Genomic DNA, 16,531 nt, shown 5'->3' with positions numbered 1-16,531 from the left:
GAAATACACCACTCTCATAACCTTTTACCTCTCTCTCCCCCTCTCTCTCTCTCTCTCTCCCTTTCTCCCCCTCTCTCCCCCTCTCTCCCCCTCTCTCTCTCTCTCCCTTTCTCCCCCTCTCTGTCCCTCTCTCTCACAGGATGAAGTGGCACACACTCTAACAGAAAACCGAGTGCTCCAGAACTCCAAGCACCCGTTCTTGACGGTGAGAGACTCCTCTCATCCCCCTCCCCCCTTCAGCCACTACTCCAGCACACTGAAGGAGTGCTCAGCAGGTTCCACCTCTCAGCGCCTCTCTGGCTTCTTAGCGTCCATTCAGCGTCCAGCATCCAGTTTGTTTGTTTTAGGAGCTCTTGAGCAACACTTCCTTGGGACAGAGATGGAGAGAGAGAGAGAGAGAGGGAGAGGTGGAGATGTGGAGGGAATGAGGACCATTTAGTGTGTCACCCTATCACCTGCTGCCTCTTTTCCCTGCCTACTTCCTGATGATGCTCACTCTGATTGGACGATGAAGTTCACTGTGTGCGGTGCGTGCTTTGAGTGATGCCTTAAAAGGCGTGGAGTTGTTGCCAGTGTTTCTCACTGAGTTGTCTTTGAATACGTGCGGCGTCCTCTCTCAAGTGGCATCTCTGTATGGCCCCTCCATGGCCACTCTCCAGTCAAGGGCTCTTCTTCCTTTCTCAGCTTTGGTGCCACTTTATTGCCAAGAGGAACTCCAGAGTAGAAAGGAGAAGGAAATATGTCCAGTGGTTAATGAAGAGCTGTGTGTGAGCTTCTGTGTTTGACCTGCGTTGCCTAACGGCGTTGTGGAAGAAGTGCTTTGGTGCTGTGCACACTTGTGTTTGGCAGTTTCCATGAATTGGATTAGCTAATGTAAAGAGACCACCGGGATGTGCGAGCTAAACAAGCAAAAACAACCCAAATATGTTCATAAAATAAATAAGATAAGATTAAAATATATGAAATGTAAAATAATTTATAGAAAATGTTTTGGGAACATTTACATTTTCATGTAAATGCTCCAACAACATTGTAGAGTTTGATAGATGATGGATGATGACACTAGAACTCTTAATTGTATAGTATATCCAGATATTACTATATATTACTGATTAATTGTATTTTATTGACTTTGCTGATTCCCTCCTGTGCTTAGGGCCTGAAATACTCCTTCCAGACCCACGACCGCCTGTGTTTTGTCATGGAATACGCCAACGGAGGAGAGGTAAGAACATCCACTGGCTGAGTTGCCTCAATTCAGAACGGAGTCTGACACTTTTTTCTCTTTTACTTTTTTACTTTTTTTAAGGGCAACAAAATATTATCTCACTACATTGACTTTTTTAAGCAACGAGCAGTGACAGAGCGACCTGACTGTGCATTAATAGGACGTCTCTCCTGGGCAGAGCGCAGTGTTGAAATGTCGCTTACTGTGTGGATCAGCTCAGAGCGCTGATCTTTACTGAGGAAGTCAAGCCAGTTGTTCTCCTTCCTCTTCCTCCCCGCAGCTATTCTTCCACCTCTCGCGAGAACGTGTGTTCTCTGAAGAACGCGCTCGGTTCTACGGAGCAGAGATTGTCTCGGCGCTGGACTACCTGCATGCCGAGAGGAATGTGGTCTACAGGGACCTGAAGGTAGTCAGTCTCCCAATGTGTGTGTGTGTGTGTGTGTGTGTGTGTGTGTGTGTGTGTGTGTGTGTGTGTGTGTGTGTTCGTCAGCATGTATTTATGGATGAGGGCATGTTTGTATGAGTGTATGTGTGAATGTCTGTGTACGTGACCCATGTCTTTGTGTGCGTGGGTCTTAGTCTTATTTCTTCTCCTCCACACACACACACACACACACACACACACACACACACACACAAACACACACACACACACACACACACACACATACACACACACACACACACACACACACACACACACACACACACACACACACACACACACACACACAGTGCACTGCCCCTTGTCCTACTCGCTGAGTCTGCACATCTGCAGTTCACCCTCTCAGCCACCCATAACTACCCCTCCCTCTCTCTCTCTTTCTCTCTCCCTCTCTCTCTCTCTCTTTCTCTCTCTCTGTGCCTCCCTGGGAAAAGGCGATTTGTTTGTTGTTTTGCGGTCTTGTGGCGTGGCTGCAATTTGCATCGGGCGCAGGCCAGCTTCTGGGTTATGTTCCGTTCAGCCATGTCCTGACTCAGACCTCCATAGCAGCTGGACCTGACACACACACACAGACACACACACACACACACACACACACACACACTAACACACACACCCCCTCACACACCTGATAAACTCTCTTGCTCGCTTTCTCTCTCTTTATCTCTCTTTTCTCTCTCTCTCACACACACACACACACATACACACACACAAACACACACACACACACAGCTGACTGATGACTCCAACATGGCCAACGCAAAAGAGCAGCCACCTCAGATTTATATTTAGTTTGCATATTGTGCTTACTCTTCTTATGTCTGCTATGTTCTCACCTTTGCATGCATTAGTCTCCGAGATGAGAACACAAACACATGCACAAACTCTTTAAACAGCCGTGTGTGTGCATTTGGGGCAGATTTGTGTTGGCTGGCAGGCGGTAGAGCACACTTGGCCGTGTGCTGGGCTCTGGACTGTGCTGCCCGGGGCTTTTGCTCTTCTTGTGAGACTCTGCATGGTCAGTGGCCGGCTGCTGCCCAGCAGGCGATCAGCTGTAGCAGAGTGGCCGTCCGACCTGGCTGATTGATGACAGGGGCAGAGGGAGGGGTTGAAGGGGGGAATCCACTGCCCCCATTTCCTCCAGATGATGAAACCGAAGCTCCAGTAGCACGCACACACACACACACAAACACACACACACACACACACACACACACACACACACACACACACACACACCCTTCCCTCCTACCTCTCTCTGTCTCTCTCCTTCTCTCTCTCCCTTGCCTTCCCCTCACACACACACACACACACCCTACACTCTTTCTGTCCTCACACACACACACACACACACACACACACCCTACACTCTTTCTGTCCTCACACACACACACACACACACCCGCACACACACACGTCTTCTCTCCTTATCCGGGAGCATGAGCTCAGCTCCCAGGCTGCTAAGGTTTTGGACAAAGTGCCAGGGTAGCAGGATGAGGCGGCTAGGATGTGCTGACTGCTGACTGCGGGCCTGTGGGTGAGGTGGGTGGTGTGGGGTGGTGTAGTGTGGGGTGGTGTGGGGTGTTGCTGGCCTCTGCTGCTGCTGCTGCTGTTACTGGCCCACGTGGGTCTCACAGCTGCCAGGTGACTTTCCTCAGCCCAGAGGACACAGGACAATATTAGCGCATGCAGGGGGTGCTAGCTGCCAACGCTTAGTCACAGGCCATACACACACATACACACACACGCACATATACATCCATATGTACACACATACCCTCACATACACTCATCTACGCACACGCACACACACACACACACACACACACGCGCGCCTCAGAGCACCTTTCAGTAGCATATCCATGCCCTAACCACTAGACTGTGGCTCATCTGCCAGAGCCTTGACTCCTGTTGTAGAGACAGAAAGGTCATAGTTCAGTGACCACAAAGGACATGTTGAAATGGCCACTGCAGTTTGTGTTGCGACTGTCTCGAGCCAATTGTGCGTTGTTGCTGTGTCCTGCATCATCTTGTATGATGTCAGTTCATATTGGTTGTTGATTTGGTGGTAGTGGGAAGTCCCCAACCAATAGCACAATGAATTGGATCCTCATCTTCTTTACGTCTTTATCATCTGTACTGCATTACTGAAATGTGCGTACAGTATAATGTTTGCAACACACTCATAGACATTGCAGTGTAATGAGCTTTTTTTTCTCACCCCGCAGCTGGAGAACCTGATGCTGGACAAAGACGGCCACATCAAGATCACGGACTTCGGCCTGTGCAAGGAGGGCATCACAGACGGTGCGACCATGAAGACGTTCTGTGGAACCCCCGAGTACCTGGCCCCAGAGGTACAGTCCACCACCCCACCCACAGTCTGTCCCTCACCCCTACCCCTGTGCCCCACCCCACCCACACAGAGTCTGTCCCTCACCCCTACCCCTGTCCAATCAGAGCCACATCTGGTCCCTTCCCTGGTGCTTGGGAATCCCAAAGTCTGTCCCAGAGACCCGCGGGGTCCGGAAGGATGTGCTGCTGATCTGGGATCAGGGATAAGGCCAGATCAGGGCCAGATCCTTCTGCTCTGGACTTAGCACCTGTGTCAGTGACCTTGAAAACTCAAAGTGTGTGTGTGTGTGTGTGTGTGTGTGTGTGTGTGTGTGTGTGTGTGTGTGTGTGAGGACCATGGCGAGCTGGTGTTCAGGATGGTCAGTGCAGAGCCAGAGCAAGGTGTTGAGCTTGGAGAGGGTGTCGGTGTGCTGTGCAGCTGTGCTTGCTCAGAGCCACGTCCGCTGCCCTCCCCCTCCCCCTCCACTTCCATCAGTGCTGCCCAGCTGACCCAAAGGCCACAAGAGCCCACTGTCCATCCACAACATCCACACCTGGGATCTGTTCTGGGAGCAGCCTCCATCTTGGGTGTCCTTGATGACCTTGAGGGTTGTAGTGTGTGTATGTGTGTAATTCCTGGTCATCATCAGTGGAGTTCAGCTGGCTTGACGTTGTCATTGTGAGGTGTCATGGAGAGCCAGTTTCATTTCATCGCCCCGATTCATAATTTACACGCAACATTGAAGAACACCCTGCATGCGCTGGTTAAATATTCACTAATTCACCCCCATGCTAACTTTCACATGTAGGTTCACTCAGGTTTCCCTCGTCATGAAACAGCATGCAGGTCACCGAGGAAGGGAAGGGATGAATGAAAAAACGAGAGGAGAAAGAAGAGAGGGTCTTTTGTCCACACCTCCACACAGCTTTCTTTCTTTCTTTCTTTCTTTCTCTATCTCTCTCTATATATCTATGCAACATTATATCTGTCCTTTAATCCATTCATCTATCTTGACCGGAAGAGGAACTTAGAGTCACAGTTTGACACTTTGAGTCATCTACAACTTTTCAGCGTGCAGCATGTGGATACTGGTTGGAACTGACCAGACCAGGCATGCCCACTTGGTGCTGTGTGTGTGAAAGTGTGGGCTTATAGCAGCTGTGTGTTTATGTCTGCCCAATATGTAATGGTTTACCCCACCAAAGAGACCTGTGTGTGTGTGTGTGTGTGTGTGTGTGCGGTGTGTGTGTGTGTGTGTGTGTGTGTGTGTGTGTGTGTGTGTGTGTGTGTGTGTGTGTGGGTGTGTATGTGGGGTGTGTGTGTGTGTGTGTGTATGTGTCTCCAAGGCATTAACCACCCACACCCCATTTTCAAGAGGCCACATAAGTAGGGTGTGGTAGTCCCCATGGCGTGCAGGTATGACATGTGTTTAAGTGTAACGTGATAGGGCATTGTGTATGTGTGTGTGAGTGTGTGTGTATGTGTGTGTGTGAGTGTGTGTGTGAGTGTGTGTGTGTGTGTGTGTGTGTGTGTGTGTGTGTGTGTGTGAGTGTGTGTGTGTGTGAATGTGTGTGTGTGTGTGTGTGTGTGTGCTCTCAGAGGAATGTTTTCCGGGAGAAGGGTGCCCATGTTGACACAGTTGCCGCCTCGTTGTTTTTAGCCCCCTTATGGAATCTGCCCTGGGGTTGGGCGGTGATGATGTGTGTGTGTGTGTGTGTCTCTGTGTGTGTCTTGGGGGGCAGTGGTGGTGTGTGTGTGTGTGTGTGTGTGTGTGGTGTGTGTGTGTTTTGCGGTGTGGCAATGATTGTAGTGTGTGTGTGTGTGTGTGTGTGTGTGTGTGTGTGTGTGTGTGTGAGTGAGTTGGGATGTGGTCGTGGTGTGTATGTGTGTGTTGAGTGGTGTGGTGGTGATGGTGTGTGTGTGTGTGTGTGTGTGTGTGTGTGTGTGTGTGTGTGTGTGTGTGTGTGTGCTTGGCAGCTCCTACGGAAACGTGAGCTTCCGTCCCATGAGAAAAGGCCAGGGCGTGTGCAGCTGCCCCTGGGCTGTGTTAGGTGCTGAGGGGGGCCTGTGGCACACAGCTGCCTGGCATTCCTCCCCCCTGACCTGGGCTCAGGGTGCGCCACGTGGGCCTCTCTGGCCCCTGGCCCCCATGCCAGACTCCCTGCCAGACCCCAACACACACACACACACACACACACACACACACACACACACCACGCGCGACACAAAGAAAGACGCGACGCGATGCACACACACACACACACACTCTCTCTCATCCATACACACACACATTATATGGGCTCTCTCTCTCCATACCGCTATCCTAGCACTGTAGCAGGTGTTTAAGTGTTTGCTGTGTATGTGTGTGTGTGTGTGTGTGTGTGTGTGTGTGTGTGTGTGTGTGTGTGTGAGGACAAGCTGATGTTTGATGTTTGTGTTACCTTTGTGTAAGGTTGTTATAAATGCATTGAAGAGTTGCAGTATTTTATGTGAGTGCATTGATATTGAAGGTAAGTGTATGTGTGTGTGTGTGTGTGTGTGTGTCCATTGTCCATTGTCCCTGATGTGAGGGAAGGTGATCTCACCACTCATGTAATCCTCTTCACTTTCGGCGCCCCGTTACCACGGCGATGGAGTCACCCCCCCACAAGAGAGAAAGAATGCTAACGCCAGGAGTTTGCTGCCGACCACTTCTCTTCTCTTCCCTCTCTCAACTATCCTCCTCTCTCTCTCTCTCTGTGTCTGTATACAAAGGCATTGTTCAAACCTGATCATTAGCTGTGCGTAGTGCTCTCGGGTGTCAGTTGTGTTGTGGATATGAAGCTCACCTTCCCCCCCCCTCACCCCCGTCCCCCCCTCCCTGGGATGGCCACCGAGCTTGTTGACATGATAACACCAGCACCGCCACCGCGGGCTCCAGAGGGGACGTCGCCATGGCAACGGGGTGGACTCTCGCGGGCGAGGGCCCGGGCCGTGTTACAGGTTGCTGGACGGGGTAAACAATGGCCGTGTTGTGTGCGCTTTCCCCCGCAGTGCTCTGGAATGCTGTCACGTCTGGGCAGTGGGCACGGTCCAGCAGAGGGAGGAGAGGAGAGAAACTAGATGGCCACACCCTCACAGGAGCCACAACTCTGGACAAGCATCAGGCCAAAAGGGAGAGGGAGAAGGCAAGAAGTTAAACAAGGGGGGAATGAGAGAGAGAGGTAGAGAAAGAAAGAGGAAGATGGAGAGAAAGAGGGAGAGAAATAGACAGGGAGAGAGAGAGATAGAGGATGGAGGAGAGTAGAGCCATTAGGTTATTTTGGTGAACTCCACTTGACTCGACTGATGGTAAAGTGGGGAGCCAGAGGAGAGCCTCAGTGCTTTTGGCACTAGAAGTGGCTTAGTGTTTGGGTTAGTGTTATGTGTGTGTTTATGCACATACAGGAAAGGTTCCATCTGGGCCACAGCACACCACAGAAATAGACTTTAGACTAGACTGTGTGTGTGTGTGTGTGTGTGTGTGTGTGTGTGTGTGTGTGTGTGTGTGTGTGTGTATCCAGTGCACACATAGTATGTGTAAATCTGGACAGTCTGGCCTATTCTGGTGTCTGAAATTGCTTCCCTTTTTGTGTGTGTGTGTGTGTGTGTGTCACTGGCCAAGTCCTCAGGGCCTGAAAAGTAGTAGTAAAGGTTTTGGTATTGTCAACTGACAGCCAGTATGTCTCAGTATTGGTTACGTGTGTGTGTGTGTGTGTGTGTGTCTGTGTCTGTCTCTGTGAGTGTGTGTGTGTGTGTGTGTGTGTGTGAGCGTGTATTGACGTTTTTTAGAGGGTGAGAAAGGTAGAGCTCCTCCCTGGTGGGGCCCAAAGGTTTTGCAGTGTGAAAGAGGAGGATGGCGTCAGCAAGTGGCTCGCTGCTCATGTCAGTGCCGGTAACGTGTGTGTGTGTGTGTGTGTGTGTATGTGTGTGTGTGTTTGCAGCTCTGGCTCCCGTGGTCCTGGCAGCTTCACAGCTGTGTGGCTCTTCTACATATATGGGGCAGCTGCGAGGCCAGCTGTCGCACGGCGTGAATCACACGACAGCAGCACTGCAAATAGAGACCGCCGAGTAATCCTAGCAGCGCACCGGCTTCACGTTACTGCCGCCGCCTCCCACCCGATGGCTAGCCCTCCTCCTCCGTACACACACACACACACACACACACACACACACACACACACACACACACACACACACACTCTGGGTGTCTCTTCCCAGTGTATGCCTCTGGCTTTCCTTTCTCCTCTGCTTCGCCATCTCCCTGAATTCTATTGACCAACTTTTATATCCCAAACTTTTTCCTTTTGTATCTTGTGTTTCTCCTTCCCTCTCTCTCTTTCTCTTTCTCTCTCACTCACTCACTCTCTCTCTCTCTCTCTGTCTTGCTCTCTGTCTGGGCAGTTGGATGCCAGGCACTCGCAGACCCAACAGTTGTGCGCACAAACCACACGGCACGTCCGCTATGGTCACCACGGTTACTGGTCCTCTTCCATTCTCAGGCATTTCCCTCCATCTGTTGTCCACATTGTCCCCTGTCCGGCTACCTTTTACAGACTGCATATTTAAACCCAATGCTGTCCCATCCTGTCCTATCTGAATCTATTTATGGCCTGCATGAGCTGTTTACTTCCAGAGACCTTTAATAGAGTACCTCGAAGCACTGTTTGTTTTTTATTGACAGTAGATAGTATTAAAGAAACATTATGTAGTTATTTTACCTTCAAACAATGGCTTCAGACTAGTTTTTATAATACATAGGTCTCATAATGGGGTGTCTGTCTTTTTCACTGTGATATTGATATTGATATTGCACTGTGTGTCTGTTGTACAGTGTAGGAATGTGACCCTTTTGCGTCACTTTTTCATGTGCTGGGTACCACCATTTTCCGTGCAGGGTGGTGTGAGACTCAGGGCTAGTTTGAAGTCACTCTCCGTTTATGAGAAATCAGCTTTGACCTATGTGATGAGGTGATAGGGCTCATTCGTGTGTGTGTGTGTGTGTGTGTGTGTGTGTGTCGGTGTGTGTGTGTGTGCTTGTGTGTACATTTATATGTGTGTGTATACCCAGGCCTACACTAATTAAATATGCAGAGCCCCAGAGGAAACTCTATCTGTGCACCTAATATCAGATGCAATTGGACAGTGCTGCCTCCTCTACTGGAGCTGCCACTGTCCTCTCATCCTCACTCACTTGCACACACAAACACACACATACATGCACACACACACACGCACACTCTCTCTCTCACTCACTCATACAGTACACACACGCACGCACGCACACACACACTCCCTCTCTCTTTCTCACTCATACACACACACCGACACACAAACATAGCACATTGCACTCACACTCACACACACACGCGTGCGCATTCATCCACATGACAGACTGAAGACATAGAGTTAGTTGTTTAGTCTTGGTATCAGATGGGCTGTGTCCTGTCCTCCCATCTGTCTGGTTTTGCTCTAAGTGTGCCTCTTGACATGTGTGCTAATTTCTGCCGGCCCTGATGGGTGACTCTTCAGCAGAAAGGGGAATTGCCTGTGTTTGTGTGTTAATGTGTTCATGGGTTAACGTTACCTGTGTGTGTGTGTGTGTGTGTGTGTGTGTGTGTGTGTGTGTGTGTGTAACCCTATATAGCGCTGAGAGAGATAATGTATGCAGGGCTGTGGCCACAGCTACTGTATGTTTGGGTGTGATGTGTCTGTATAACGTGTCCTCAGTCTTTAACATCTTCAACACCTTTAATAGTGCACTTATTTGTCTTCTTCTTTTGCACTTCGTCATATTGAATAGATATTATTACTTGGGGCACCTACTCAAAGGCCTGAACTGTACTGAAGTGTGATTGTTGTAGATGCAAAAGCGCTGAAGAACAGGTGATGGAGGGCAATGGCTGGTTATTGTGTTATTGTAGTTTTGACTTGGCTCTATATAGGTTTGCTTGAAATGTGGCCAATATCTATGAGTATGTTATTATAATGAGTGTGTCTCCTCGTGTGCTGCAAGACAATGACTCTGGTTGTGATGTTGACTGGTGGGGGCTGGCCATAGACATGTGCAATATATAGACAAAAGGGACTGGCCCACAGAGAACTCTATTACCTTTGGGTGAACTAGAGGAGGGATAGCAAGGCAAGCCTTCTTCTCCAACATCAGTGCTTTGCCCAGTGGCGCAAAAAGTGGGTATGCGCTATATGCGGCGCATAGGGGCGCAGCTCCATGGGGGCGCCAAAGCGATGGTAAAATAAATAAATAATATATTTGGTATTTTCTATATGTAGCTACTGCTGTCCGTTTCTAAATTATTTCAACATTTTCTCAATGTTCTATAACATTTTAGAGGACTAACAGGCTAGAGTAGGCGCCCTATCTCACAAGATTCCATCATAGAATTTTGACATAGAAGAGGGAGTGGGGGCGCCGTGAGCGCTGGGCGAGCAGATAGGCCTACGAGTAGTGAGTTGCTGTCTATGGAAAAAGATTGATACAGCAAAAAAAAACTGTTGACGACTAAAAATAGAAAAAGAAAGGGAGAAGGAGATGGCATGTCAAGGGATGCAACAGCAGTTAAATAAGTGGACGGTGAAAGGCAACAGGTAGGATTTAAAGTGATGACGTCTGTACTTGGAGGCTTGCAAATATGAATGTTAACAGACTAGCTAGCGTTTGTTAAGCTTAATGATAGCTAGGTGGCTACCATGCTCATACTGCACTTTTAATGGCCAACTGCAAACAGAAATGTCATGCTAGCAGCAACTCATTACATGTTTCCATATCCTAACAATGAAGGCTGCTTGTAATAACTTAATATTGTGTTGTCAATGTGGTGCAAACAAACAAGGCTAGAGTGCCTATCAGCCTTATCTATTGTGAGCAATAGCTGGCAAAAGGACGTTATGAGAACCGTTTAGACTCTCTTGAAGTGGCAATGCACCATTTATCAATACTTATCAAGTATAACATCAAGTTAAACATCAAATTGGCAGCATTTCTTTAAAAACATATTCAATAGACACTAATGCACAGTAATAGTGAAAAATTATTGGCCTTTTGTTTTGCTTTAGTTGTTTGTGTTTTTTTTTTGGGGCCAATATTGTTGTTGCATACCCCTCAAAAATGGGTAGCTGCGCCCCTGGCTTTGCCTCACAAATACCAAGAGGGTGGAAGCTGTTCTAGCTGCACATGGGGAACTGACTTCACAGTAATGCCTATTGAGTTACAATGGGATGCCATTGCACTTCCTGTGGATCTAAGGGCAGGTGTGCCAATGCTTTTGTCTATACTGTATAATGTCTGGTAATCTGTGTGAGTGAATGTGTGTGTGTGATGTTTGTATATAATGAGTGTGTGTGTAAAGTTTGTATAATGAGTGTGTGTGTCTTCCTCTTCAGGTTGCTAGAGCATTATGACTACAGCTTTGATGTATACTGGTGTGGTCTGGGAGTGGTCATTTATGAGAGGATGTGTTTGTGTGTAATGAATGTATAACATGTTGTGTGTGTGTGTGTGTCCAGGTGCTGGAGGATAATGACTACGGCCGCGCGGTGGACTGGTGGGGGCTGGGCGTGGTGATGTATGAGATGATGTGCGGGCGGCTGCCCTTCTACAACCAGGACCACGAGAAGCTGTTTGAGCTCATCCTGATGGAGGACATCCGCTTCCCCCGCACCCTCTCCCCAGAGGCCAAGTCCCTCCTCTCCGGCCTGCTCAAGAAGGACCCCAAGCAGAGGTGGGCACAGCCAGCGCACTCCCCTGGGCTCATCACTCACTCACACATCCATCCATCCATCCATCCATCCATCCATCCATCCATTCATTCATTCGTTAGTCAAAAATGTCACTCACTGGTTTCTTTATTCATTCAAAGGTGAGGACACCCCACAAACTCACCTATGCCAGTCCTCCATCTATACAGTCATGTACTCATTCAATTCAAGTCACGTCAGCTTTTTCATTTCTCCATATACTGAATACACAGCTGAACGAAATAGTGTTCCATATGGTCCAAGGTGCATGCAAGGTGCAAACATTCATTCATTTCTCACAAACTTATACTCATTATTTCAGTCTCTCATTCACTTTCACACACGTTGTGAAGTGCAGTCAGTCCCTTATTCATTCATTCATTGGTTCATTTATTGATTAATTCATTCACTACTACTCGGCACATTCATGTACCCATTAATTCATTCTACCAGCTCCCCATTAGGATCATTCAGTAACTTTGAAACTCTCCCACCCACAGATTCAGTCATTCAGCAGCTCTTTCTGTTCTTCTCTCATCCACTGCATATCCCCAGACCCCAGCACGTGATATCGGGGTACTCTTGAATTAGGAAATCCATTTTTCCACATCTTCATCTGTGAAATGTCATCATGCTATGCTGTAACTCGTGTGCTTATGGAGATTAGCATAAATACTATCAGTATTGTCCATCTATGTGTATGAATGTTGGGCTCTATGTATCGATCTTGATGTATGTGGTCCACAGGCGGTCTGCTGTCTGTTTGACATATATGCATTTGGACATTTAGGTTAGGAGGTGGACCTGATGACGCCAAGGAGATCATGCAGCACAAATTCTTTGCTGGCATTGTGTGGCAAGATGTCTATGAAAAGAAAGTAAGATATTTGCCCTCATTTGTTTTTTTGTTTTTTTCAATTAAATGCCTTATGAGGCTTTCTGGCAATTTCGATGCAATATAGATTCATTTAGAATATTTTTTGCATTCATAGTCCTTGCTTACATGAACATTAAATTTGAGTTTTTGAATTGTATAGTAAATAACCATCATAATCATAATCGTTTTACCTGAGGCTACCAGAAGGGGGCGGTAGTGGACCTGAAATCTCACACACTAAATCTTCACTTTGCAGCTGGTCCCACCTTTCAAGCCCCAGGTAACCTCGGAAACGGACACACGGTATTTCGATGAGGAGTTCACTGCACAGACCATCACGATTACTCCACCTGGACAAGGTATGGAGATCACTTTTTCTCTCAGTCATATACACTTACACACATGCACACACACAGTGTCTCTCTGTCTCTTATTGCCATTGGCATCGGCATTACACCAGAGTGACGGACATACACTAACTAATTTACATTTGCAGAAATACAAAATTGCCTTTGATTACTTTGTTGGTATTCACTGATAGGAACATTTCTGAAAATCTTTCCCAGGCCAGGTGGAAAGAGAAATCACTAAAGTGTGGTGCTAAGGGCTATTGCCTATCTTTATTTTACAGACCACATTTCAGTAAGTCATACAGTGCATACATTAAAGTGCATACAGCTTGACCCATGGCTATGCCTTCACTGGAGGATGTGAAACTTAAATGTGAATCTCCACAACTCCTAGGTGTCATCTTTCTGTAACACTGAATCAGAGGAAATCAGTTCACTGTGAATTGTTATGAGGCACACATTAAAAAGGCCCATTGTTATATGGTAGCTAATGGATGATGAAGTGTAGTGTTATTCAGTGGTGGGGGTGGTAGGTTCTTCATAGGTTTGGTCTCCACTGGCTCTGTTCTCTTGTTCCTGCCACTCAGCCCTAATATCACTCTTTCTCCCCATCTGTCTCCATCTATCCCTCTCTTTCCTCCAGTAGACGAGAGCATGGAGTCTTTTGACAGCGAACGGAGACCTCACTTCCCCCAGTTCTCTTACTCGGCGAGCGGAACCGCCTAGAAGGTCCTCCTCACGTTCCTCTGCATTCCCCAGCAGTTCCGTTCATTTCCAGCCATCCCAGCAGACTGCACGCTCCAGGACTGTGGCATGTTCCTCACCACCTCTTTTTCCTCCTCTCTCTCTCTCTTTCCTTCTTTCCTTCCACTCCTGCACAAGTCTCTGATTGTGTTCTAGTACAGACATCTCTCTCTCTCTCTCTCTCTGTCTCTCTGTTAAAAAAAAAATGTTAAAAAAGACCTTGCCTAAGGAGAAGATGTGAAAGAAACAAGAAAAAAAACAGAACAAAGAACTCTGGTTATTTTTGTGGCCTTAGATTTCTTTTTGCTGTCTTTTCCGGGGATGTGAAAGAGGTTACACTACATTGCGTTTCCAACATGAATCGCCATGATCAGACAATCCTAATGTTCATTAAGATTCAGCTAATGGGATGGATTATTATGCTGAAAGAGAACAAATGTTAAATGGCAGGGTAAAGAGGAGAAATCCTGTGTCTGAATTCACCTAAAATGAAAAGACTGAAAACTAAAATAAATATTATATTGCTATGGACCAATCATGACCTCAATGTTGAGAATTCTTCCTTGCCCCCCAAATGAATAGTTTTTCAAAAGGCTCCATTTTGGGCTATTACTCTTAAAAGAAAGAGAGTCAGACTCACTGTCGGTCTGACACCAGTCTCTGAGAATGTAGAGGTCCATTCACTGAGACTGTCATGTCCTCCGGAGATGTATCCCTAATAACAGAAGTCCAGTCAAATCAAATGAAAACTGACCTATGAATAAGACCTTGTATTGATCATTTTGCCTCCACAGTGGACCATCCACCTTAAAATGCCCCTGCTACACCACTTAGACATGTGCAATACAGTAATAGACCAAGCAGAGGCATCATGACCCCAGTAGAAGGACTTCATGCTTAATATTATACTAATGCTGTCCAGCATGAAGCAACCTTGTCCAGTTGTTAAGAACGTCACTTCAAAACTGGGACCAAGTGTATGGGACCAACTTAAGTACAGATATTGGTCTTTTGATAAATAAACAATGATACCACCCAAGACTCTTTTTTGGACCTAACCAACCCCCTCCATCCCAAAACCCACACACGTGCACACACACACACACACACACACACACACACACACACACACACACACACACACACACACACACATAGACACACTTGTCCTTATTTCAGTGCTTGTGTGTTTCTTTTCTTCCTGAAATCTGCCCCACTCCCCAGCAATTTCTCTGCAGATCCCACATAGCCGTTCAGGTACTTTTCTGGATTTCTTTTTATCTCTCTCTCTCTCTCTCTCTCTTTCCCTCTCTTTCTCTCTTTGTTGTTCTTAACCGGGTTTTTCCTGTATTGGGACACCAAGGTCCCAGTGCCTTCACCACAGCCTCAGTGAGGTCACCATTATAGTACACACTCTTCCTCTCTCTCTCAGAGACAAACTGGCTTTTTTGGTTCAGGGGAGACACACTCACGTCAAGTCACGATTCATGCCTTCAATCTCACTCACAGCAGAGGACCTCCATTTTTCTCTAAGAAGTTTCCGTTGATCTTATTTATATGACAGAAGCAGTGGGTGGGAATGAGGGGATGGATCAGGGCCATGACATGCACTTTGCATCCCCCCTCCTCCCTGAGTAAAGATAAATGTTTGATGCATTTGTACACTTCTCTGTACTTTGTTACTCTTTGTCGTTGAAGGCAATTTATTCCACATTTATTCCACAAGTGTCGACTGAAATTTGGTGTAAATACCATACAATTTTTTTTTACAGCGATTGACATACAATGAACGTCAGACTTAACTGTGTACAGATAGGTGAATCTGTAGGTAAACATTTATGGAAACATTTCTGAATACTGTATGCCTTTTTAAAGAAATTGAAAAACAAACACAGTGTTCGGATTACAAAACGGCAATTTCAATACATAACTCATTCAATGTACTCTAATGAATGTAATGGCTTTTAACTTCTTTATTTCTATTGACTTCAATTCCTACTTTGTAAGCAATGTTCACATTTTAGTTCTGATTGTCTTCTATGCATATGCCCACTCTGCCTTCCCTGTCACCTTTTTGAAAATAGGGAGAAGTTTTACATTTTTTTTATTTTTTATGATTTTTATTTGTTACTCTCGACCCTTCCCTTAAACTGAAGACACCAGCTTTCGTAATGAATAATATAAACTTTGTACACACTGTTCAGCTGTTTTTACGGTTTAGAATGTTTTCCTTGGAATTGATCAAATAAACAGTTTGACTAAAGTGGTCTTGCGATTTGTGTTTTACTTTTTACCTCAGAACAGCTTGTGGTTCTAGTCAGACTACTATTTGATGAAATACTGTATGCACACCCTTGTGCAAGTTTATTGAAACAAAACATGAAGAATGAAAGAGAGTCAATGTCTCCAAACCACAAAGGAAATTGTGGCTATAAGAGGAAAGCAATGCCTAGTAAAACAAAAAAGACCCTTGGAAAGTAATTGATGCACTTGGGGATATAAAAGAGACTAGAGATCAGTTTCTCTTGTTCTCAGATGGCTGCAGACTTGTATACGGGTATATGTAGGTTCCTGCATTCAGTACACTTTTTTGGAATTATAAAAGCAAAAATATTCAAACATAAGTACAGTGCCTATAAAAAGTATTCATCCTCCTTGCATATTTCCACTTTTACTGCTTTTCTAAATGGAATCTTGATCAATTTAATTTGGATTTTTTACAATAATTTAATGTCAATGTCAAAGTGCATGCAGATTTTTTTTTAACGTTTTAAGTAAC

General features: G+C 46.4%; 1 protein-coding gene across 2 annotated transcripts in view; it reads left to right on the top strand.

Moving 5' to 3' along the window:
• The window catches only part of akt1 (v-akt murine thymoma viral oncogene homolog 1), a 57,954-nt gene extending 41,939 nt beyond the window's left edge, over positions 1-16,015 (top strand). Inside the window, exons 7-14 of one of the 2 annotated variants that reach the window (XM_048228532.1) lie at positions 140-205; positions 1,157-1,225; positions 1,509-1,634; positions 3,902-4,030; positions 11,551-11,765; positions 12,572-12,659; positions 12,915-13,017; positions 13,655-16,015. In XM_048228532.1, the coding sequence (XP_048084489.1) occupies positions 140-205; positions 1,157-1,225; positions 1,509-1,634; positions 3,902-4,030; positions 11,551-11,765; positions 12,572-12,659; positions 12,915-13,017; positions 13,655-13,734 (876 nt within the window). In that variant the 3' untranslated portion in view covers positions 13,735-16,015. Of the gene's footprint in view, positions 1-139; positions 206-1,156; positions 1,226-1,508; positions 1,635-3,901; positions 4,031-11,550; positions 11,766-12,571; positions 12,660-12,914; positions 13,018-13,651 lie in introns of both variants that reach the window. The other variant, XM_048228531.1, reaches the window with a different exon arrangement.
• Positions 16,016-16,531: the final 516 nt, after the last annotated feature.

The sequence above is a fragment of the Alosa alosa genome, chromosome 19, assembly GCF_017589495.1.
Source record: "Alosa alosa isolate M-15738 ecotype Scorff River chromosome 19, AALO_Geno_1.1, whole genome shotgun sequence".
NCBI lineage: Eukaryota > Metazoa > Chordata > Actinopteri > Clupeiformes > Clupeidae > Alosa > Alosa alosa.
Note: the sequence above shows the minus strand (reverse complement) of the source record. Positions and strands in the feature narration are given on the sequence as shown.